A 23,288-nucleotide genomic window follows, 5' to 3' on the forward strand; every position below is an offset into this window, starting at 1 on the left:
GGTGCACTTGCCTCCTGTCTTGTAGATACTCTCAGTCTCTCTTCTCCAGATCTAACAGCTCCAGATCAGCCCTTCCTCATATGGGAGATGCCCTCCGCTGGACTCTCTCAGCAGTTCCCTGTCTTTCTTGAACTGAGCAGCGCAGAACTGGATCCAGTACTCCAGATGGGGCCTCACCAGGGCAGAGTAAAGGGGAGGATCACCTTCTTTGACCTGCTGGCCACAGTCTTATTAATGCACCCCAGGATACCATTGGCCTTCTTGGATACAAGAGCACATTGCTTGCTCATGGTCAACCTATCATCTACTGGGGCCCTTCGGTACTTCTCTGTGGAACTCTTGCCCAGTAGGTCAGCCCCTAACCTGTACTAATGCACATGGTTGTTCCTCCCTGGGTGCAGGACTCTGCATTTGCCGTTGTTGAACCTCACAAGTATCTTCTGCCCAGCTCTCAGCCTGTCAGGGTTTTGCTGCACAGCCTTCTGGTGTGTCAGTCACTCCTCTCAGCTTTGTGTTGCCAGCAAACTTCCTGAGGGTGTATTCTGTCCCTTCATCCAGGTCACTGATGAAGATGTTAATCAAGACTGAATCTGGTGCTCTTGTTGTGGATTGCTGTGCTAACCAGTTGTGATGTTACTAACCTTGATGGGAGAGGGAGGATGTAAATGACTCGGGAGTCTGTTTAAAAGTTTAAGTCACTATCACAAGAAACAGGAGGGTGTCCCTGCTGGAAATGAAAGAGATGTCACGACGTGCTGAAAGCAGGAAGATGCATCTGAAGAGTGGAACAGCTTTATCTCATTTCTATGTAAATTGTTGCAAGCTGACATTTGTATCTTGGCAAAGCTGAATCTTTCCCAATGGACTGCAGCCCTGATTTTGACTACTTTAGTTCTTCTTGGAGTGCTGATTTAAACCCATTGCTACTCAGAAAGGGAGGTGGAAAAGACATCAGAAGCTGCTCTGCAGTGCAGTTAACTTCATTGCTAGTGCTGCTGCACTAATGGCTGGGCCAGCCCTGTAGGGAAGGGAATGAGGCAAAGATGGGTCATCAGGTTTGCTGACTGCAAGCCCCCCTGCTCTGCAGTGTGAGCTGGCTGGAAATGAGTGCTGCATATTTTCAAAGAAGTGAAATACAGCTGATGGCATGGTGTAGTTGCTTGCCTGAATCCTTATGAGGATAGCTGCTTGGATTGCATTTCTGTTCTGCTCACTCCTCCCCTACAAGGAGAAGTTCATTTTGTTTGGCACAATGGCTTGTTGGCTTAATTTAGGTATGTGGTCCTTTAAGATCTGTAAATGCCATCTTTGTGTATATCTGAGGAAAGATCTCCTTATGCTTTGGTGCTTCACATGGTGACTGTTGAAGAGTATTCTAGCTTTAAGTCATGGGGGCCTCATGTCATGAATGTAGCCCTTTTGGACTGATCATTCTAGGCTCTTAAGGATGTTTTTTCTGAGGAGTGTTTGGTGTGTTACCTGCTGCAGTGGGCAGTAATTCATGTGAGCAGCATGCAGAATTTGTTAGTGGTGTTGGCTCATGTTAAGCTCACCTGTACGTGCACACAGGGGATTAGAGCCACAAACAATATGGGTGTCTTCTGCTGCTCTGCATTCTTAGAAAAGCCTTGTGTACAACTCTTAGCCATCTGGAATATTGGTGATTAAGGTTTCATAAGCCTCATTTATCAAAGCAATATCCAAGATGGCAAAGAATAAGGATTAATCAGTGGATTCCTAATTAGATATTACGTTTCAATTTGCAGACCTAAGTAGTCATTTATAAACACTGAGGAAAGTCTGAGCCAATTCATTTGCTGTGGCAATAGCCTTTATGCAGCAGAATTATATGGTGAGTTACAACTTTGTTAGAGTGGTCCTATTCTAGCAACTTAAGAGAGATAGCAAATGTTTGTTGTGGATGTTTTAAAAGGTCGCTTGGCTTGTAAGAGAGGTGTTTTGGAGACAGACCTGACTAATGGGACAAAGCTGCATGTGTTGAGTGCAGACACTGGTACAGCTTTTTCTGCTGAACTCAAGGCAAGAGCAACAGGAGCAGAGGCCTCAGGATTCCTTCAGTGGACAAAATGGCATTGCTGCCATTACAAGGAAAGAGTTAAGCTCTCCCTGTGGAGAGGAAAATGCCCTGTCACATGCCATGAGCTGCATGGACTGTCAGATAAGGAGGAGGAGCAGGGGGAGGACCTCAGAGGCGAGGGTGCTAGAGGAGCAGCAGAGCCTCACAGAAGGTCCTTGGTCCCAGAGGGAGCAGCTCCTGGGCAGTTTCTGCCAGGAGCTGTGACTTAAGAAGAGCTGGCAGCAGATGGGGACCCTGCATGGAGCCATGTGAGTCAGCCACAACTCACTGCTGGGCTGGGGGACCCTGCCTCTGTGCTTAGATGCAGAAACGTGGGTGCGGGGAGCATGATGCACCCATGGCCTGAGCTGTCACGGAGCAGCTGGCTCTGCCCATTCTGCTGGGCAGGGGACCACCCTGGGGGAGAGCTTTACAAGCACTTCTCATAGGGGTTAGCCATCATCATGCTGTACCTATTACTGGCATAGGTATGGAAGTAGAGTGTAGATGAAAATGGAGAGGCTGAATTACATGGTTTTATTCCCAGAATTTCTCTAAGTTTGAGCTCCTCACTATGGCAGAAGGTGTTGCTAAGATTCTCACATGGGCGGGATCAGCAGTGAAGTGCTTCTGAATGCTGCGTGTATCGCAGCTCCTCAGTGGGAGTTATACTTTGTTTTTGATGAATCTTCTTTGCACCACAAATGTAAACATTATTCTTTCTGTTAAACCGAGAATGAACAGCAAACGTAGCACTCATTTTTTATGTTTGTTTCTTGATGCTTCTCTTTCTAGAATATAAAATACAATAACTCTGTTCCTGCCTTGGGCTGAGTGTCACGGGGGTGTCATCCTACATCCAGGAAGAAAACTCTCTAATATACTGATCCCTATTGCTAAACCAGCCTATCTCAGTGGCAACCACCGGTGATACTGATGGCATTGTTTGCTGATATTTGAATTATGCAGGTGATTGCTTGCAACAAAAGTGCAATAACTCCTTTGTTCTGCCTGCTCCAAACTTACTTGGGATTGCACTGGGACATAGATTCCCTATGCATCCCACACTCAATGCATTAGCTCAGATTTGCCATTGTGTCTTTTGCAATTGCTTCCATTCTGCATCCTAAAACTGCCTCAAGTTTGTACATGCTTGTAGGTTGCAAAGTACATCTGAAGTCATAGCTTTTGTAAGGTCACATGCATTGGTAACCCATGTTGATATAGGAAACAGATACCGTTTGTAAACATTATTATTGTAAGGTATGAAATGTTACACATATTTATAGCGAAAGATTATTATACTTCTTACTTCGCTCACCTTTTGTTTCCCCTGCCTGTAGGTTCATAGTTCAATTGCTGCTTTAATTTTCCAATCTTTTATTTATATATATGCAACAGAAAGTATATAATAGTCCAGGATGATGTGGCAGTCGCTTCCCAGCTGATTCCCAAATGTACAGAGGGGCTCGTTGCTGTGTTTGAGCGGGCATGGTTGTTGCAACCTTTCTCTCTGCCCTTTCAGCCAGAGATTTGCAGTGTAAATCAACATGCTTGAATTATCTCCTTCTTCTGGTCCTCTCTTGATGATTTCTTATGGTTTTTGTCACATCCTAAGTAACAGCCAGTGAAGCTAAAACTTGAATCTGTAATGGGAAATGGGAATTGCAATTAAAGATCTTGTACTCATTAGGTCTTACTGCAGCACTGCACCCAACAAGGTAAATGACAGGCAAGAGATAATAAACATAAAACTTTTGTTGGCTGATTTCATTTCCATGTGGTAAGAGGATATATGTAATGTGTTTTTCAAGCAGCAGGTCAAGGCCATGTTTACTACAGTTAACTTTGAAGAGATTTCCTGGTCAGCATATTTGCAGTGACCTTCATTCTGATGTGATAATCTCATTCTTCATGCATAACTTGATGGTTTTTCTTAGTCGGATTTGTGTGTGTGTGTGTTTAATCATTCTGCCAAGAGATTTATATGTGGACAATAGGCATATTTACTGATGGAGCATCAGAGCCTGTGACCTTCCCATGAGGCTCCAGACCAATGTTTTTTTAGTGATGCCCGAATTGCAGAATTCTCTGTAGACCAATTGTGTTTGCTGGGGGTTCGTGGTTACCTTGTTGGGCTTAGCTACACAAACTCACCCTTTAAAACAACCCAAACATCTATAGTGTTCTGTCTAGCTCTTTGAATGTTCATATTGTTTCATTTTTAAGTGTATCAAATGTTCTCTCTGTATTTGTAAGTTACGCATTGGTTATACAGATGGGGTAAATTCCATATCAGACAGTGTTATGAACATCATTGAATCATACATTCCAGATACCTTCTTAGACCTGCAGTTAGTCTGCTTATACTAGCCTTAGACTTGGAATGTTTTACGTCTCTTTTTTTGTACTTAAACAATTCGTATGAAATTCTCTGTATCCATCTTATGTCACTTAATTAGCCCTCCATCTCAGGTATGGATGTTGAGTTTACTTCTGCTTGAGGCAGTTGTGCAGTTTTCCTTAGCCAATATACTTTGAATTTTGATGCCATGTTTCCTTGGGAATGCTCAGGAGAGACAGATGGCTTTTGAATAAATGAATGAGATGGGTCCTTTGATTTCAACTGGAAACCTGTGTTTCACACCAACCCCCTCCATTGTTGGGAGACTTGTAAGCATCAGGGCACAGTGCTGCAGGGAAGATTTTCAGCATTACAATGAGATGGCCTTGGAGATTTTAGTCAAGAGTAAGGAGCTAAAGCATCATGTAGCATATGGGCATTGAGAAAACACTTTGGAAAAGCAGTTCTTTGTGGTACTTCACTGTCCATCTTCTGTCCTTATTTGTTTTAATCATCTATTTGTAGCTTAGGTGTTTGGCAGACTATTGCAGTTGGTGTGGTGTGCAGAGAGATTCAAAAGATGTGGAAAGTTTAATGGTGTTTTTAGGAAGGAAAGGGATTTGTATCAGGGTCAGTCATCACAGGTCTGTCAAAAGAACATTTTGAGACTAACCTTATTCCTGGGTGCCCAACACATCCTGTCCTGCTCCTTCCTGGTGGTGTCAGGGTTTAATAGATCACTTAAATGGAGGGATGTTTATGGGTTCTGGAAAAATTAAGTCAAGAGATGCAGTGGTATGTATGCTTTACACTGTTCCTGCCCCTCATCAGCTCAAGTTGCACCAAAATGCCCATGAAGAATGTCAAAAAGCCATTTTAAAAAGCAATTGGCACATTTTTTCACATCAGGAAAACATCAGCTTGAGCTTTGAAAATGTGCAGCTAGATATGTCCATTAACTTCCCAGGTCTCCTTGCTCGTTATTTTTGCAGTACGTTTTGATTGTATGTACAGAGATGACATGATACATAAGCTGTTATTTAGTTTGAGTACTTGCGTACTGCTTCTCTTACAGTCTCTCTTTATTTTGGTAAGATGTATGTTTTTTTTTAATTAAGTGGCTTGATACCCTGAGGAGGATCATGCTGAGTGAAGGTATTTGTCCTGTAATATTAGAGAGTAGAGAGAAGTGACCTTTGACTACCCTACAAGTGTGTGTGTTTCTTCTAATCCTCTCTGTCTTCTTAAAACAGCCCCACCTAACCTGAAAGAAATACAAATTGTTCCTCTTACATCTGCATAGAGCCAAGTCTCCCTACATGGAGAATGAGGTTCTGCTTCTGTAAGCTTTCTTCTGTGACAAAACAGGTGACTTTTTTCCTTGAAAGGACACGCTCATAGGCTAACACTTCCAAATCTAGAAGTGATCTGTATTCCCAGGAAAAAAGAAATTAGCTTTTGATGGGAATGTAACTTAGTTTGTGTTGCTTCATAGGTTATGCCTGCTCTTCTGTTTGTTTCCAAGAAGATTCAGACAACGTAATTGGAAAAATGCAAGAGCAACATAAGACTACTGGGCATACTCTCCCTCTGCCATTCTGGATTGTTTTGAGGGAGGGAAAGGAGCTATTGAGAGTACTGGGGAATGTAGAAAGGGAAGAGATTTATGGGAAATAGAAATCTGGACTACTGCATGGGTCTTGAAAGGTGTTTTTGACTCATTCTTGAAACTGGTTATCTGAAGAATATCACAATTACACTTCTTTATTCTTCTAGTTGTTTGGGAGATAAGGCTGTTCCTTGAGTAGTGACCTCGGAGTCCACAGGATGCAAAAGTAGGGTCTGCAGTTGTTCATAAAGAAAAAGGATGTATGTGTGATGTAAGGCTGAGTAACGTACAAGCCAGTGTGCTTAAAATGGAGTGGTACTAAATTAAAACTATCTTGTTCAAAGTAGTTGAATTGACTGTGCTGTGTAGTAACAGTATCCTTACTTAAGAGATAGGACATATGTGTAGATATTTTCAAACTGAATTGTTTTCCTCTATTGTTTTAGGGTATAAAGCCAGCAAGCTTTGAGAAAGTTACAGATCCTGAAATTAAGGAGATAATTGGGGAGTGCATTTGCAAAAATAAGGAAGAAAGGTTTGTATCACACAATCAATTTTTGTTTAAGTGATATGTATGGGGAGACTTTAAAACTGTGTGGGTTCCTGGTCTGGCCTCTGGATTTACTCTGAGCAGGAGAAAATGCTGAATGGAAATATAAATGACTGTGAACTTTCCCACTGTATAATGTGAAGATGATAGAATAAATTCAATTGTTGCGTCTCTTTCAACTTCAAAGAATAATGGAAAAAAAGCAAAGTTGTGGACTTGTTTTCAGTTTTAGAAGCTACTCTTCTATGCTGGTTTCTCCTGGTGTGCTTGTGTATTTCATGGCTTTCAGAAAAGCTGTTCCTGGGAACCTCGGGTGACTGTCTAGAGGGAACCTTGTTTTTAGGACTCATTAAGCTCAGATAATCAAGGAACATTAAGTGAGGCTGTAATTTCCATTACTGAGTATGTTTAAGGTGTATGAATATTGAAGAAGCTTTGTTAAATAGGAAACACAGCAGTCCTCAGCAACACTAGAAATATTTTCTCTTTCTACTAAGAATGCAGGTTTGTTATGGATAAGCACCAAGAAAACTGTAAATGTTTTGGCTCTAATAGCAATTTATTGTCACAAGTTTCTCGGAATGTTCTTAAGACTTGCAGTGTTTGACTATTCTTTATATCCATCGCAGATACGAAATTAAAGATTTATTAAGCCATGCCTTTTTTGCTGAAGATACTGGGGTAAGAGTGGAACTTGCAGAAGAAGACCATGGTAGGAAATCCTCTATTGCCTTAAGACTCTGGGTAGAAGATCCTAAGAAACTGAAAGGAAAACCCAAAGATAATGGAGCCATTGAGTTTACTTTTGATCTCGAGAAGGAAACTCCTGATGATGTTGCACAAGAAATGGTAAAACAAACTTCTCCTAACAGTGTATGTATAATTAGCATGTAAGTTTCAAAGGGCAGCAGGAACAAGTCTCGTAAAGTAACTTCAGCTTAAAACATTCTAGATTAAATGGTTTGCATTGATCTTGAGATTGAATGCTAGAGGAAAAAGGATAAACTAGGAAAACCAAAAAACTGAAAAAGGATATGGAATCAGATACATGAAATGCTGTTTCAAAACAGCAAGTCACGTAGGAATCACCAAGGTCTCTTTTGCTCCTATATTTTGAAAATTCTTTTGCTAGTTTACCATAGCTGTTGATAGATTTTAAACAATTGTAAATATATTGTAAATATATTTAATGCAGTTTAGGTTTTTTAATGTCATGAAAAAAAAGGAGCAAGTAAGCTCTTAGTCAAGGGTCTGCATTTTCTTGTGCTTGCACATGTGTTCCTATTAGTATATCCTAAATCTTAAGGGATCCTTAGGTATTTTTTTCTAGTCCAAATGAATTGTGAAATACCAAATTTATGTATTTTCATCAGTTCATGTTGCTTTGTGTGCCATGGTAGTGAAAAATGGGGGAGATCTCTTGAGTAAGGGGAATTATTTATCATTATTGATATGTTTTTAGTAGTCAGACATTCCAGATTGTCCTAACTAGGCAAAAAAATTGAAACACGATGCTGGGTTTGCAACCTAACATGTTTCACAGCCAGTTGTATGATAAAATAGTATATCTTCATTAGATGTTGGTCAATCTCTAAGTAGAGATGTAGGAATAGGAGTTGTTTAGAAACTTGCTGACATGCTAGTTTTTTTAACTCCTTTCTGCTAAGCTTTGCAAGGAAAAATCCACTGTTCCCCTTGGCTAAGGCCACGTGGTCCATCTGTACAGTAACTTACGCTCGTTCTTAGTGTTTGCAGATCCTCAGTAGAGTCTGAGGACATTGGCAGTGGAAAATACCACATCCATTTGAAACTATTTTAATCTCCTTTGTACCTATTTGATTTTACACATTTAAAGAAAACAAAACCAAAACACAAAAACTATGCTGTAAGACCGTCATCTCTGGGTAAGAACAAAACAAAATGGAGAACTTTTAGATTTCTTCCATGTAGGCAAATCCGTAATTTGTGCATCTTTCAGGAGATGTAGATTTTAACATACAATTATCTGGTAGCTCATTATTAGGCTAACAAAGAGTAGGACTTTGAGTAGGAAGTTCATGCAAAGAGCATGAAGACAAGTTTTCCATGTTATCTTCTGAGGGACTGAATTCTGAGAAATGTCACTCCCATTTTCAGTCAAATATGAGCAGTCTGAGTTGAGTTGAAGCAAAATCTTTTATAAAGTAAGTCAATACTGACTTTGCCTTAGAAGTTAATTTGAGTCTAAATTCTGGTAACATATCTTCTTAAATGACTTGCTGTGTTATCAAGTGCAGCAATTTTGGGAAACTATATTCTAGAAAGGTTAAGGCAATACATTTTGATTAGAGGTAATGAGGTTTACTCCAATTGCATTGTTGAAATACCATTTTTCAAAGATGCTTCTTTCTTTTGACTATTTTGTTAATCATTGCAAAAGAAAGCAATAAGAAAAACTCATCAAACCAACTTCAGTTAAGCTTATTCTTTTTTCATCATTGAAGATTAACTGGCTAATGGATCAACCAGATAGGTAGTCAAGTCTTATAAAAATTATTTGTTCTTAGAGGCAGAAGTTTTAATTCCCTCAAAAAACAAATAACACCTCTCCCAGTAAATGAATAAATAAAAACCCATCAAGCTCTTGACTTGCTGCACTTGTGAGGAATTAGTATGTAACTGGTTGGGTTTTTCTTCAGACTGATGCTTTATGTTAGGAAGTGATTCAAGTAAAACACATTTGCTTCTGCTTGTGCACCACTGTGCACACGTGGTCTTGCTAAGTTTGTGCTTCTTCTGTAGATTGACTCGGGATTTTTTCATGAAAATGATCTCAAGATAGTTGCAAAGTCAATACGTGACAGAGTAGCATTAATACTATGGAGAAGAGAGAGAATTTGGCCTAGAATACAGTCAGAGGAACGTCGAGATTCTGAGTGCTTGGAGAAGTCGAAGGCACCGCATCCACAACAGGTTCAAGTCACATACCTTTCCCACACTGGCCATCACATTCTGTCTGAGTCGGAGGAGCCTGAAGCAGACCAGCATCCCTTCCAGCAAAACCTGCCCACCAGCGTCACATCCGTTGCATGTAAGTCTCAGGTTTGCTTGGTGTATGCATGACGATGAATGTCCCAGTACGAAAACCAATAATTGTGTGAGCTCAGCAGTTAGACACCATGCAGCTTTTGCATGTTAGCTCAGAGGCCACAAGTGGATCTGAATAGTATAGATGGCTTGAAAGAAAAGGTCTCAAGAAAAAACACTGTTTAAGATAGTTTTCTTCAGTTGCAATAAATGCAGAAAAGAGGAATACATTTTTAAATGGAACAGCTGGTGGGATTGCTACTAAGTTTGTGTGAAACAATTGCAGATCTTTGTTCACTTTTTCAAGATGTGTTTGCAATGTGGGGGTGTTTATCGAAAGCCGGATCCAAGCACTGATGTCCACAAGCCAGTGATCTACCTGCTCTATGTTCAGAGGGTGGTTGATGTGAAAAATAATAATCACTGGGCTATTTCAAGAAAGGTGGATTTGTGTCTCCTGTTATAAATCCAAGCACTGGTTTTGTTCTGTTTCTGAATACGGAACTACCTGGCCTTGCAGAGCTTGTGTTTCTTCATTTTACTTCTGAGCATCAGACTTGTCTCCAGCAAACAGCAAGGCATGAGGAAGTAGTGTTTGTAATTGCCTAAAATAACTCAGCCTTGTTGGTCCCCTAAAATCAGTCTTTGTTAGCAAGTCGGGCTCTGCCTGCTACTGAAATCTTTATTTATACCTTTAAACATCTTGAAGGAAATATTGCCAGATAATTTTAGATTAGAATGTTTGAATTTTTATGAGTTCTTTTCTAGCTGCTTTTTCTGGTTAAAATCTGACGTACATATTTTCCTACTAAACTGTTATCATGATGGCTTTGTTTTACTGTTCCAGACTTTTATATAAGCATATTTAAACTCAAGATACATTAACAAAGAGACAGCTGCTGCTTTAAAGCAGGTATTGTATAAATTGCCATATGAAGGCCTGCTTTGAATACTAAAACAACCAAGCACGCCTCTACAAGAAAATAAATCTTTACCAGATGTGAGAAATGCAGTATTTGCATAATTCTCAGGAATATCAGAATATTTACAAAGCTTATTCTCAAGTCAAATTGATCACATTTCATTATTTCAGATAATGTATTTACTTTATACTAATCCTTCGAGGAACACCATGATTATGATTCCTTATTTCTGATGGTGCAATGACACCGTGCTTCCCACAGCTCTTGGTCATGAGCTGGCAATATTTATACCTACATATAAATATATGTAAATACATGTATATATGTATTTATATATATATGTATAAATATATGTAAATACATATAAAATATGTAAATATATTTATAAATATACTACATATAACTTACTTTCTTTATTTGCTACTCCTCAGCTTTTAGTATTTGGTTTTATTTGTTTGACAATTCACTATCAGATATCTTCAACGCTTTCTTAGTGCCCAAGAGCTCTCTTAAGTTGCTTTTTTTTGCCAATTTGAATAACAGATTTGAAATAATAAATAATCAGATGTTAAAATGTAAGTTAATACTGTGAAGTGTAATGCATGTTGTTTTATAAAACATAAGAAATTCACAGCTTTCATAATACTATGCTGCCATAGTGTTCTCATTCCTTTGAGGTCCTGAATAATTGTTTGTAATAAGATGAAAGTATATATGCTGCAGAAATCTCTACCCCTTACAGTGGAAAGATGATTTGAACACATCTGTAATTTGAGCCTTTTTTGGTAACTATGCTACTGATCTCTTTTTGAGTTTTAAATTTCTATTACAAGCTATTTGCCTTTTGGATGCTTGCAGGTACCTTCTCAACTGTCTTTTGTTATTTCTCTCATTAAATAATGGTGGCTTATACTGAAAAGTACTGACCACCTGCACTTCACAGGCTTCAAACACCGTAAAAATATATTTTTAAACTGGTAAAGCTCAGTGGTGCAGTTAGAAGATTTATTTTTCTGCAGTGGAAGATACCATGCATGCCCAATGTCAAGCTGTGTGATTCTACGGATTAGTTGGGCTAGCACTTGGCATGAGAAACACTGGTGGAACTCTGAGTTATCCTTTTAAATGGCTGCAAACCTGAAGTGAGGTAGCTGTTTCATTGCATTCTCTGATTTTGTTTTTATGTACAGGTGGCTAAAAGCTTTCCACTTACAGATAACAAAATCAGGGTGTATTTTGGTTATAATTCCTCTAGCATCTGTTCTTGCAGTGCTGCATAGCCTGCTTACAGTGAGTGCTGCCTTAATGCTGCTGCTGCCTAATGCGGGGCATCATGTTATAGGCTTGCTTAAATAATGCTGCTTTACCTTCTGTCACGTACATCAGTCGAAGAATCCATAATACATTTTCCTGTGACTTCTTCATGGTATGTTTTTCCCTCAATCTGATTGAATTATTTTACCTATTCTTCATCTTGAGGTATTGTTGTATACTCCGGTTGGTGGTTATTTTAGGAGCTAATGCAAAGCATATAAGGGATTATGTATTTTTCAATGCTGCTAATCAAAAAGGTGCTAAAATCAGCGCCTCTCTAAAGGAACTGACTCCAGGATGCCATGATCTGCTGTGAACACTACAATTGGAGTTTTCTGTCCTTTCATCCTAGAAAATCCATGGAAGTCTGCAATTCTTGCTATCAACTGTACGTATGCCCTTTAAAGGAAATATCAGTGTGCTTAAAATATCATTGTGCACAGAAATCCATGGGGATTACTCTTGGTTTTTGGCTTAGAAGGAGCAGTATGTGCCCTTTGTAGAAAATAACAATTGTATAATTTATTTATAGAGTGGAAAGGGCTAAGGTAGTAAAAATGCAAATTATATAAACGAACGTTGACCTTGCTCTGAAATCATTACTTAACACTTTGAGTTGCTGAGCTCAAAATAATAATAATAATAAAAAAAAATAATAATGCAATTCTTCTTTCAGCTGACAGCACATTCGACAGTGGTCAGGGGTCCACTGTTTATTCAGACTCGCAGAGCAGCCAGCAAAGTGTCATCTACTCATCTCTGCCCGACGCCGTGCCACCCGCCATCCAGCGGGTGTACAGCCCACCCCTCAGCGACAGCCAGGCGCTGCCCCACAACCTTCCGCAGCTGGGGCACTACCAGCAGCCCTCAGCAGTAAGTCTAAAGCTTCTTGAATCTGTGCCGTAGCCTAGATCATACTTAACTACTTTGCTATTTTCTGTAGGTGTAGAATCCAGGGCTTGCTGTATATGATTCTCGCTTTTTTCTACCAGTGTATACTTGCTTAGTACATATGTCTCTAGTTGATCTAAAATGTGCGTTGAATAGACAGTGTACTTCTGGTTCATCATGCCATTCCTATGACATGCTTCACTAGCAGCTGCTTATTTTATTTTCTTCCCAATTAAAGAGCTTTTCATCAGTCTGTTTTCACTGAGCTGCAGTTAGAGCATAGCTGTTTTTACAGCTTTTAATTTATTGCTTTTAAGCTTGTACATAAGTTTGAGAATGTTTATTTGTTTTCATTTACCATCAATATAGCCACACATTGTTGCTCCTTCACTTGTTCAAGACCTTCTTGGGTGTGATGTTTCTCCCCATTGTGATAAAGGGCAAACATCCGTTCACTGCCTTTCTGGCTCTGGATTTAATATTGCACAGAGACGGCGAAGTACTTCCATTATTGAGGCTCCAAAATCAAGGACTGGTAGCCCAGTCAGGCTTTCACGCTGTTGTGACCTTGACCAAAAGCAGTTAATGGATCTACTGGTGAAAGAACAAACAAATGTGAGTGAGCATAAATCTTCAGGTGATCCCAGCAAGAGGCACGGGGTGGTGTTCCCTTTAGAAGCCGCAGCTGCCCCATGTTCCTGTTGCAGCCCACGCTTGCTGCATGTGGCAGGTGATGCTCCGTGTGCTTTTCGTCGCCACAGTGACTCTGTTGTGAGTTTGGCTCCGGATACAATGTCCTATCCCCAGGAGTTAAGGGAAGGGACCTCTGACCTGCAGACCAGGGAAGGAGATGCAGGCACGTCACCACTGATGGTATCGGGGATCTCTGCAAACCCCACCGAGCTGATGTTTCTCCAGCAGGCCTGTCAGATGTGCCTGGCCTGCTTATTTCAGTCTGGTAAAGACCAAAACACGTCAAAAGTGTTGATGCCTGTTGAATGCGCTCACTCCCTGTGCAACCAACTCCCAGACAAGTCAGTGTCTCAACCTTTCCCCCAAACCAGCGGGCCGTGTGGCAGAAGTTTAGACCTGCCTTTCTTACACGAATCTTTACAATACATAATTAGCCAGAAGACCAGCTCTTCTCCCATGAGATCTGCAAGGGTTGCAGAAAATATTCTGCCTTTTGAATCCTGTGATTACGGAGAAGCCAACATGCCTGGACTGTTCCAGCCCTGTCATGAAGCTTGCACTGGCAAAACACTGCTGGCAGAGAAGAGCAATTGGGTGACTGCAGCTACCCCAAGCAGTGGAAGCAGCCTACCCAGTAAAAATGACAGTAATGATGTGGTAGGTTAATTCTTTGTTTTGTGCTATTTGACTTGAGAGAAGAAAAGTCAGATCCAAGACCAGTGGTTGTTTCCTGCTTGACCCAGATTTACCCAACATACTTTGGAAGTGCTTCATTTTCCCTGGTTTTACCTTATGTTTTCCAAAATGCCTGCAAGAAATTGTGAACAGTATTTTGTGAATGCACTGAAACATGACTCCATTTACCTGAAGGAAAAACCTGTAGCCAGATCCCTCTGCTGTGGAAACCACCCTTCCCGTGTGCATACTTATGCCGAGACGCATCCTTCCTCATTTCTTGTTCGCATGAAGCATTAACTTAGCTCTAAATATAGCACTCGAAAGGCACATCTTTTAAAGATTTCTTTTTTATTATTACATTATGCCGTGCAGCATACCATACCGTTTTAGAGCACATTCATTCTTTCCATTGGTAGGTCTCTAATTTGGACATAAATGCGTTACTTTTTCTTTATTGAAGATTTGGAAGAATAATAACTTCTATTCACAGGCAAAAATCTGACTCGAAGCTTTCCATAATTCTTTTTGTGGTTTTTGTAAGAAAGATGAGTTATCACTGTGTTTTTCCTGGGAGATTATTTATCAAGATAACACCAGCTCAGAACTGGAGCTGTAGTAGCTTTTTTGTTTTCAGGCTTATAAACATCAGTCTGACAAACTGCTTAGCTTTAACATCTGTACCTATCTGAGCTGAAGTATCAGAACTGTTACTGGTACAAACCTTACCTAAAATGGTTTTTTGTCTTAATTTCTGTTGTGGTTTTAGCTCTTTTATTTATTTTCTTGGCATCCATCTCAAGGAAATTACCTGTTTCTTTCAAAGATGAAGATTCTTTATGAAATTATCAAGATCTTTGTGAAGTTACTGCTTTAGTCCATTAGTGGCTGCTTGTTGATATATCCTCTGTCACTATGTATATGCTTTCAGTGGTTTTACTGGCTTGCATGCTTGCTTCCAGAGGAAATGCAATGCAGTGTGGTTGTCTTATTGGCCTTTGGAATGACAGCTTTTTTCCCATGTTTTTAGATTAATGATCTTTCCGTTCTTTGCAGATAAACTGTCATTATGTCTTCTTCCTCTGTTTTGACCCAAGTATTAAGTTGGCCATTTGCTGGAATGCATACTCCTGGCAGTTGCAGGGACTCCTTCAACAGGAAGCCTTCTCTTTTTCCCTAACATTGCTTTCTCCTTGCTGCAGCCTGCCCTGCCCGTGGTTCAGGCTCCACCTGCGGTGGTGCCCCAGATGCCCCAGCACTACCAGGAGCCAGCGATGACGTTCCCAGTGGTGCAGCCAACCACCGTGGCCTCCATGCAGCTGGGGCAGTCACAGCCAGTGCTGGCCAGCCAGCAGGTGAGGGGCTGCTGCTCGGGGGCTTCATCCCACGCCTTGTCCATGCTCTACTAAAGACAATACCTGCTATAAGCTTCAGTTTTTTGAGCATTTACATTGCTTTCAGAATAGTATTTCATTGTTGCTGTTGTTTCTTTATAATAGGATTTTATTAATTTCACTTCGTTGTTTGGCAGCTTGTGCTCATTTCTAAAAGGTGAGAAAGCAACTTTGTTGGGATCAGTTGTCTTCAGGTACTTTGAGATGCTGCTTTCTCATTTGTGCCTTTTAATTGTAATTCAGTGAAAGCATCTACCAAATCTCTTTATCTTCTAAGAAAAGAATCTTTCTGAATTGTCTCCAAATAGTAACTCATAATGCACATTGGATCATCAAATTCCCCAAAAAGTCCTGGTGCTTAACAGTGTTTACACAACACAGCTTCAAGCAGGGACAGCTGTGAAGGCTGCAATTGCTTCCTTGTATGAAGGTGATGTGAAGCAGTAGGAAATGTAGCCACAGACCTGTATAACATGTTGATCTGCGGCCCGTTTTTGTGATTTTACCGAAACATCGGCTTCCTTCAATAGAAACTGTTGATGAGACTGGGGAATGCCCACGTGCTTTGTGTCTGGCACATACTGTGTCTCTTCATACCTTTCTAGTTACCAAAATGTGTTGGTGGTGTTTGTTTTTTTTAACATGCCCTATTCTTCTGAAAGAATCCATATTAAAGCAGTGTCATTTGGTGCCCTTGAAAAATGCCTGCTTATATGAAATTTTATGATGCATTACCTTTTTTTTTTTTACTAATGGACAGTGATGAGGGCATGGTTCTTTGTGCCAAAAATTGTACATTTTCTCAAGCACACTGAGGACCCTTCTGATCGCAGTTATCTTCCTAGTGGCCTCTGGAGCTTTATGCTGACAGACCAAAACATGTTGTTCCCTTGGCAAATGCAGTTATGGGATAGGATATTTCCTTTTGTTTGTGCCCATGTATTCTTCCTTTGGACTCTGGCAGAAGATGCGTCGTGATGTAAGCTCTGGGACAAAGTTCATGCCTGAGGCCATTAGTTTCATTAAATGGAGTCACCCTCAGGATAAATCTGGATGCAATCCCAGATCAAGTCTAGACACAGTTCTTTATTCTTAAATTTCTCAGGATATTTCAGAGGAGCATAGACATGTGAAGAAAACACGTCCAGTTTGCAGCTTGTATTACAGTTTGCAGTGTAAGAATACCTGAGTCCATCTCACAGTACTCTGGGAGACACAGCTCAGTGACCATTCAGCTTTTGATAATTGGCAGTTACCAATTTTAGGAACTCTTAAATGTTCGTGTCACTCTTGGTTCCCTTTAGGAAGACCTACTTTGAAATCTTCCTTCTGCTCTCAGCAGCAGAGAACTGCAGGTTTTTGTAGGAGGACAGTAGGGCACCTCAGCCTGAGTACATGAAGTCAGGGTGATAAATTCGTCTCTATAAAGGAGTGAAATGTATTGATCATTTATGAATATACACTGACTCAGATGGAGGTGATCAATATTGCATCTCCTCAGTATTTTATTTTTTTCATTTTGGGTATCTGCCCACTTATAACATTAAGGTTAGAGTGAGCCAAAATTAGTGCAATCATTTGGTTTCTTTCCACTTGCTACACTTCATCCATTCCACATGCATTTTGTAGACTGAAGATGGAAGCCTTAGGAAGTTACCTTAGTTCTGTGAGCAGGTTATTCTGCCTTCAGCACAGTGTCCCCTTGAGTGCAGGCAGGTCAAACAGCCACAGCAATGGACTGAATACCCAGTTAGCTGCTGGCAGCCTGTCTGAGCCACAGATTAACCCAGCTGCAGATGCCCAGATACCTGAGCTGGCTTTGTGCTGGTGAGATTTATCAGTCCAAGCATACGCTGTGTGGAGGTACGAGAGGAATGCTCTGCTGGGACTGGGAAATATTGCAGGAGATGAGATGGTGCTGTGCAGAGCTGGTTGGTGCCTGTTCATTGCCACCTCCAGTGCTGTTTGTGGCGTGCAGGGCATTCAGTCCCAGACATGGTGTGTCGGAAGCCAAATGTTTGTTCACTGATACCAGTATTGGAAAATTAGAAGTGGTGGCTAAGCTTTTCCTCCCTACGGGTGGGTGGTATCTGGCTCCCTCGATACATCTTGTACAGTTCTATTGTGGTAATGTATCTAGAAACTCTGGTGGTTGAGTCCTGCTGCTGAAAAAGAGCAAAATATTGCACACTGACTCAGAGTAGAAGTGGCAAAAGTGAAAGATAATGCTGCTTGGCTATTCATTTTGAATTTACCTTTGAACATCAGGCACGGTATTACATTGTGTGGGCTGCAGAGCTCGGGCTGATTGATGTGCATCCAAGTATGTCTATTGCCAGCTTGGTGCCTCAGCACCATGCTTCTGAAACAAGATTTTAAATATATTTATATATTAATATTTTCAATGTTAATGGAACTGAAGAAGGAGATGTCAGACCCACAGAAAATGTGAAACATTTTTACTAATTTACTATTTTCAGCTTTAATGCAGCTGTTTTTTTCCTGCTCTGCTATATAAAATCTGCCAGGCCAGTGGAGCACCATTCCTCAGGTAATGGTAAAATTGCCTTCTTGGCTGCCACGTTGTTACTGCAACACCTCACACATAACTGGGATCTAACTGGAGCTTTTACAGTAATTACCATTTTGTTCACATCTCACACAATGTGTTGTATATTTCAGTGCCTGATGCATTACATAGTCAGCTCTTAAATGCCAAGATTAACGGGGTGTAATCTGCATAGTGGAACTCTTTGAAGCCAGTAGGTGGGGATTTTACAAGGCCAACCCAGAACAATCTCTGGGATTTAAAGATTGAGTCATTAAAAATAACCTTTCCAAAATAGTTAGAGCTTGTCTTTTCAGGTAATGTATCTGAAGTTCAAATGTGTTTTAAACAAAGGCTCTTGTACAGTGTTTAGATTAGGAGCACTTCTATAAGGCCTTTCTACTGAGGGATGGTTCTGTTCTGTGTATGCAGCATGTCTGTGTCCAGTGATCTGATTCGTTCACAATATACACGTTATGACCTTCTTTGTTCTTCTTTCTTTCCTTCTTTCCTGGCAGCAACCCATATCACAGCAAACTTCTCTGCAGCAGGTGCTTGCCAGCCAGCCGGTTTGCCCCATCCAGCCTGCCCCCCATCTCCTGCCCCAGTACCAGCCCCAGACCTCTCAGGTGGCAGCCAGTAGTACACCACTGAAACCCCTTCAGATTTCTACTGTGCCACAGCTTCCTCCAGTTGCCCCTTCCCAGGTAATATCTCTTGAAAACTATGTGAACACATTGTTTGAGTAACACTTTCCAGCTAATAATTAACATGATTTGCAGTGTTTGGGTTTTTTTTTTTTTGTGTGTGTGTATGTGTGTGGCTATTTTGAATGCATGCAGTTCAGTCCATAGGTATACAACATTTCCCTAATCCCTTTATTTTCCTTTGTCATTTGTTTTTGTTTTGAAAATCAAAAATATCCTTTGAGAATAATCCTGTGCCATGCTGGGATAATCCAGTTAGTTACAAAATTGCTACAATTGGATATTTTTTGCACTTTCCCCCATGGTTTACTCTTCCCCATTCCAGGCTTTAGAGCATGAGAAATTGCCCATTCTTTTGTTTTTGAGCATTTGGCTTCCCTGCAGTCTCTCTGCCTCCCTCCCAGCTCTGTTCCCAGGTTCAATGCTAGAGATGGACCTTTGCTATGCCTGGAATGGTTTGCTAGTGTGTCTACTAGTGGCAGCCATTGTGATATGAAACAGCTTACGCCTAGGGGAAGAAGCAAGCAGCTCCCATGATAATGGAGTAGTTACCATGGTCTGCCCTGTCATTGGGAGGTTTTGGTCTTAAAAAACATTTTACAGCATTTCCCCTGCTGCCTGTGTTGCAGACAGACTTCATGAAAACACAGATTTTTTTAATCATTGTTTTGTGTTTTGCGTGAAAGAGTGCAGTGTTTTGTCTGGTCTGATGCCATTTCCCTTCTGTTAAAATGGAAGCAATATTTTGTTAATTAGGACGTTGCTTGAAGGCTCCAAACTGTCATGAGAAATAGTTTTAAACTCCCAAAAATATCCCCTTAAAATGAAAGCTTAATTTTTTTTCCCCAGAATGGTTTAATAATTAAGTTTTTATTACTGTTTGTAAACCTCGGGAAATAAATGGAAGTGATTAACAGACATAATTACTGTGGCACAGGTGATCTTTACATACTTGTATGGCAAATGAAACTGCTTTGTACCATCAGTGAAAGCTTTTGCAATTTATGTGATATTATATTTTTTTCAGATTCCTCAGTTTCCCGTCATTCCTGCAATTACTCCTCTGGCAGGACTTGACAACCTTCCTCCAAACCTCTCTGACATACCTGCTGCAAATGTGCCCCCCATACCTGCTCCTTCTCAGTATTTCGCTCCAGCCGTAATTTTACCGAGCCTCCCCATGAACCCCACTTTGCCCATGGCACCAAACTCCCCTGCCCTCCCCATGCAAGCAGTGAACCTTCCTCATACAACTGTGGCTTCTCTGGTCTTGCCCTGCCAAACAATAGTGCCAAATATGTCGGCTGCTACAATACCATTGCTTGCTGTGGCTCCGCCGGGAGTGCCAGCGATGCCGCCGCACCACACGGTGTCCCAGCTGCCCCAGCAGCAGATGTACCCGACCACCTTCCAGCAGATAATCCAGAGCGAAGCGCCCTCTCCCCATCACACACAGAGCACTCAAGCCGTTTCCCAGCCGCAGCAGCCTCCACCTCCTCAGTCACTTCAGCCAGGCGTAATGCATCCATCAGAACAGCCGTTGTCTGCCCCTGGGGCTGGTAACCAGGTAATCCGCCCTGCGCTGGGCTGTGTCGGTGCTAGGCAGTAGGGTGGTTGTTGAACATTCTGGGGGATCATTCCACTCTAAGTGGAATTGGGAGATTGGTTTCCTGCATTAAGAAGTTTTGCAAACTCTTTTTCCTTGGTTCTGGAGGTGGTTGCTAGAGCTGAACTCGTGTTGAAGCACTGAGGTCTTTATGTGGGGGCAGATGGATGTTGTGGGTATAAGGACTGAATTCTGTCTTCCCTCTCCCATCTCAGCTACAACAGGGTGGCAGGGAAGCGTGAGCTGTCATTCTCTTGGGGTGGGAGGAGTGACTAAGCCCTGGCAGTAGCTGTATGGCACTGCTAATGTCTTTCTGCCGATATACTCACGGCGCAGGGATGTTGTACACAGATGGCAAAGTACGGATGAGCTGGCAGGAGCAAGTGAACTGAGAGCTGTTTTGACATAGAACTGCTTTAAAAGTTTGCTTTGTAAAGCCAAGAGAAATGACCATTTGATAACAACTCCAGAAAACTCTGTGGAAGAGGTTTATCAGATAGGAACAAACACAAGCTGCAGACCCTTTCTCCCCCTTAGAGGAAATGAAGCATAACATGAAGCTTCTGATGTTAGTGCTACTTACAAGTGAGCTGATTCAGGGCTTGTTAAGAGTCTGTAAACACCTCCGATGCCACATCTGTGACATGATAACATGAAATGCAGCCTGACCCAAGCAGGAGAGAGCACTAAATCTGTTAATAATAGTGTTCTTGAAAATTTCTGTTCTACTACATCATTTTGCTGTAACACACTGATGAAAATTCATAACATGCAATTTCAGCCTGCCATGTCACAGCAACTTCAAAGTAATACATCATCTTTAAATTTGTCTTCAGCCATATATTTGGTACAGGAATTGTTTGTGGGAGTGTAAGCAGCATGGAGCCCGAGGCAGTTCCCACTGAGCTCATTAGCCACAGCTTTTCCAATGGCTTTAGAAAGAACTGAATCGAGCACAGGAAACACCAAAACCAGACCAAATACATACGCACAAGACTTTCATTATAATTTTCAGGATTTAAAAAATAGTACCAAAAAAAATGGACAAGAACGTAGAGGTATTCAAACATACATTGTTCTGTCTTTTAAAATGCTATGCGTAGGGAAGCATTTCTGTAAACAGAGGCATTCCCATGCAGAGCTATCTTTGCAGGCGATGTCAAGCACCTCCGTGTTCACTTTTACTCAGGTAAATCATACTGTGAGACATTTTGTTAATTATTTTAGTTACATAAAGATGAAAAAACAAAATTGTTGCTGTTCTTCTGCTCCATATGTTGCAGTTATTGTTCTAATGACCTCCACTTAGGCAGTGTTGTAATGGCTGTGTATTGCAAGGCACACTGCAGCTTGGTTTTTATCTACTTAAAACCTGGAGTAGTAATGTGAGCTCCTATCTACGCTCTGCACAGAGCATGCGGCAATGAAGTTGTGTGCCCTAATTCTCATCTGAGTCCTGATTTATTTATTTACCTTTATTATCCAATGTTTGAAATCTCCAGGTGATGGTAGATACTTCACAAACAGGTTAAAATTATGCAGTTTTACCTAGTGCTGAAAAGCTTTCTTTCTTCCCTATTTCTTCTTTCCTTTTTCCTCTTCCTACAAGCTTGATCCCCTTGGAAAAATACACAGTGTACCTAAAAGGAGAATGTTCTGTTCTTAAATATACAACTCAAAGAACTGTTATGCAGAATAACAACAGTCTCTAAGGTAGTTGGCATCTGGTCACATAGATCCAGTTCCCACAAAGCGCTTACGCACACAAGTTATTTTAATGCATTGAAGAAATCCACTGAGATAAATGAAACTTCCTCTGTGCAAAGTTACACAAGGAAGTGTTTGCAGGATCAGGACCTCAGTGTTTTGTGTGCTATGACTGAAATTCTGTTTGAAATGTTTGAGTGGATGACAGTGTGTTCTGCAAGACACTGCAGATGTGCAGTCTAAAAAGGGTTAATTGTGTAGCCTTTGTCCGCTAGTGGCTTATATATAACAGGTTTTAAAAGTGCTGATTTAAATTAGAGAATCTATTTCTCTGCATGGATGTTGTGATATTGGAAACAGTAAACTGGACAATCAAGTCATAACTTAAGATTTTACTTTCTTAGTGAAAGATGGTTTTGTTTCTATACGTTAACTAGCACCTGTTAAATACACACACTGTCAGGATTATTTAGGAAGAATCCTTTGATTTAATTGTTTTAAAGCCAACTTCAACTGCAGTTGCCCTTTCAATTAGAGACCACGCATACTCATTCTCACTGCACATTTAAAACCCTTTTTTCTGGTAACCACTGTGACTTTAGCGCTTTGATATGTAAGTCAGGAGCACTCTAAATAGAGCTGTGTTTTAATTAGGTGTCTGTTGTGTTGCAGCAGGTTACTGGACATACTCAATATGGTTTGGAAACTGGAGCCCAGGTGCCGGTACTTCCAGTGCAGCCTTCACTAGTCATGTCACCGCCTTTGCAGTTGCAACCTGAACTATTGCCTCCCCGCGTCGCTCCTGAAAGTATTTCACAGATTCATGGCAGCCTTGCTACAGCTAGTCCACCAGTGCCCATAGATCACTGTCTGCCTCTCCAGCCTTCGGGTGTTCTGCAGCTTCAGCCAGACCTTTCCCAGCCCCTGGCTCAGCAGCTCCCCGCTCCCGGCTCAGCCGTGCAGACAGTGGCAGAGACATCGCAAGAGGTAGAGCTGTCTTCTCCTCAGTAACTCACCAGCCTGCCCTTAACCTCCTGTATGCCCATGGGCTTAGTTCATAAGGGATATTCTCCACTCTTGTGATAGAGAGCCAGCTCTAGATGCTAAGTCAGCAAATAACTGGCCCTTTCCAACACTGCTGCACCCTGACTGCTTGTGAAACTTCTCCTTGGGGTGATCAGGTG

The 23,288-nt window shown here is 41.1% G+C and overlaps 1 protein-coding gene across 31 annotated transcripts in view; it reads left to right on the forward strand.

Moving 5' to 3' along the window:
* The window catches only part of WNK2 (WNK lysine deficient protein kinase 2), a 96,251-nt gene that overhangs the window by 39,198 nt on the left and 33,765 nt on the right, over positions 1-23,288 (forward strand). For 26 of the 31 annotated variants that reach the window (XR_014934655.1, XM_015874762.3, XM_015874763.3 and 23 more), the window contains exons 6-13: positions 6,477-6,565; positions 7,210-7,429; positions 9,362-9,650; positions 12,560-12,756; positions 15,345-15,497; positions 18,603-18,791; positions 19,819-20,358; positions 22,777-23,091. Coding sequence is in view for 30 of the 31 variants with exons in the window: in XM_015874762.3 (XP_015730248.2) it covers positions 6,477-6,565; positions 7,210-7,429; positions 9,362-9,650; positions 12,560-12,756; positions 15,345-15,497; positions 18,603-18,791; positions 19,819-20,358; positions 22,777-23,091 (1,992 nt within the window). In the remaining variant the exon portion in view is untranslated. The remainder of the gene's footprint in view (positions 1-6,476; positions 6,566-7,209; positions 7,430-9,361; positions 9,651-12,559; positions 12,757-15,344; positions 15,498-18,602; positions 18,792-19,818; positions 20,359-22,776; positions 23,092-23,288) is intronic. The other 5 variants (XM_085516508.1, XM_085516507.1, XM_015874764.3 and 2 more) reach the window with 2 other exon arrangements.

This window comes from Coturnix japonica, chromosome 15 (genome assembly GCF_054131305.1).
Source record: "Coturnix japonica strain WE chromosome 15, WE-NBRP24, whole genome shotgun sequence".
Taxonomy (NCBI): Eukaryota; Metazoa; Chordata; class Aves; order Galliformes; family Phasianidae; genus Coturnix; species Coturnix japonica.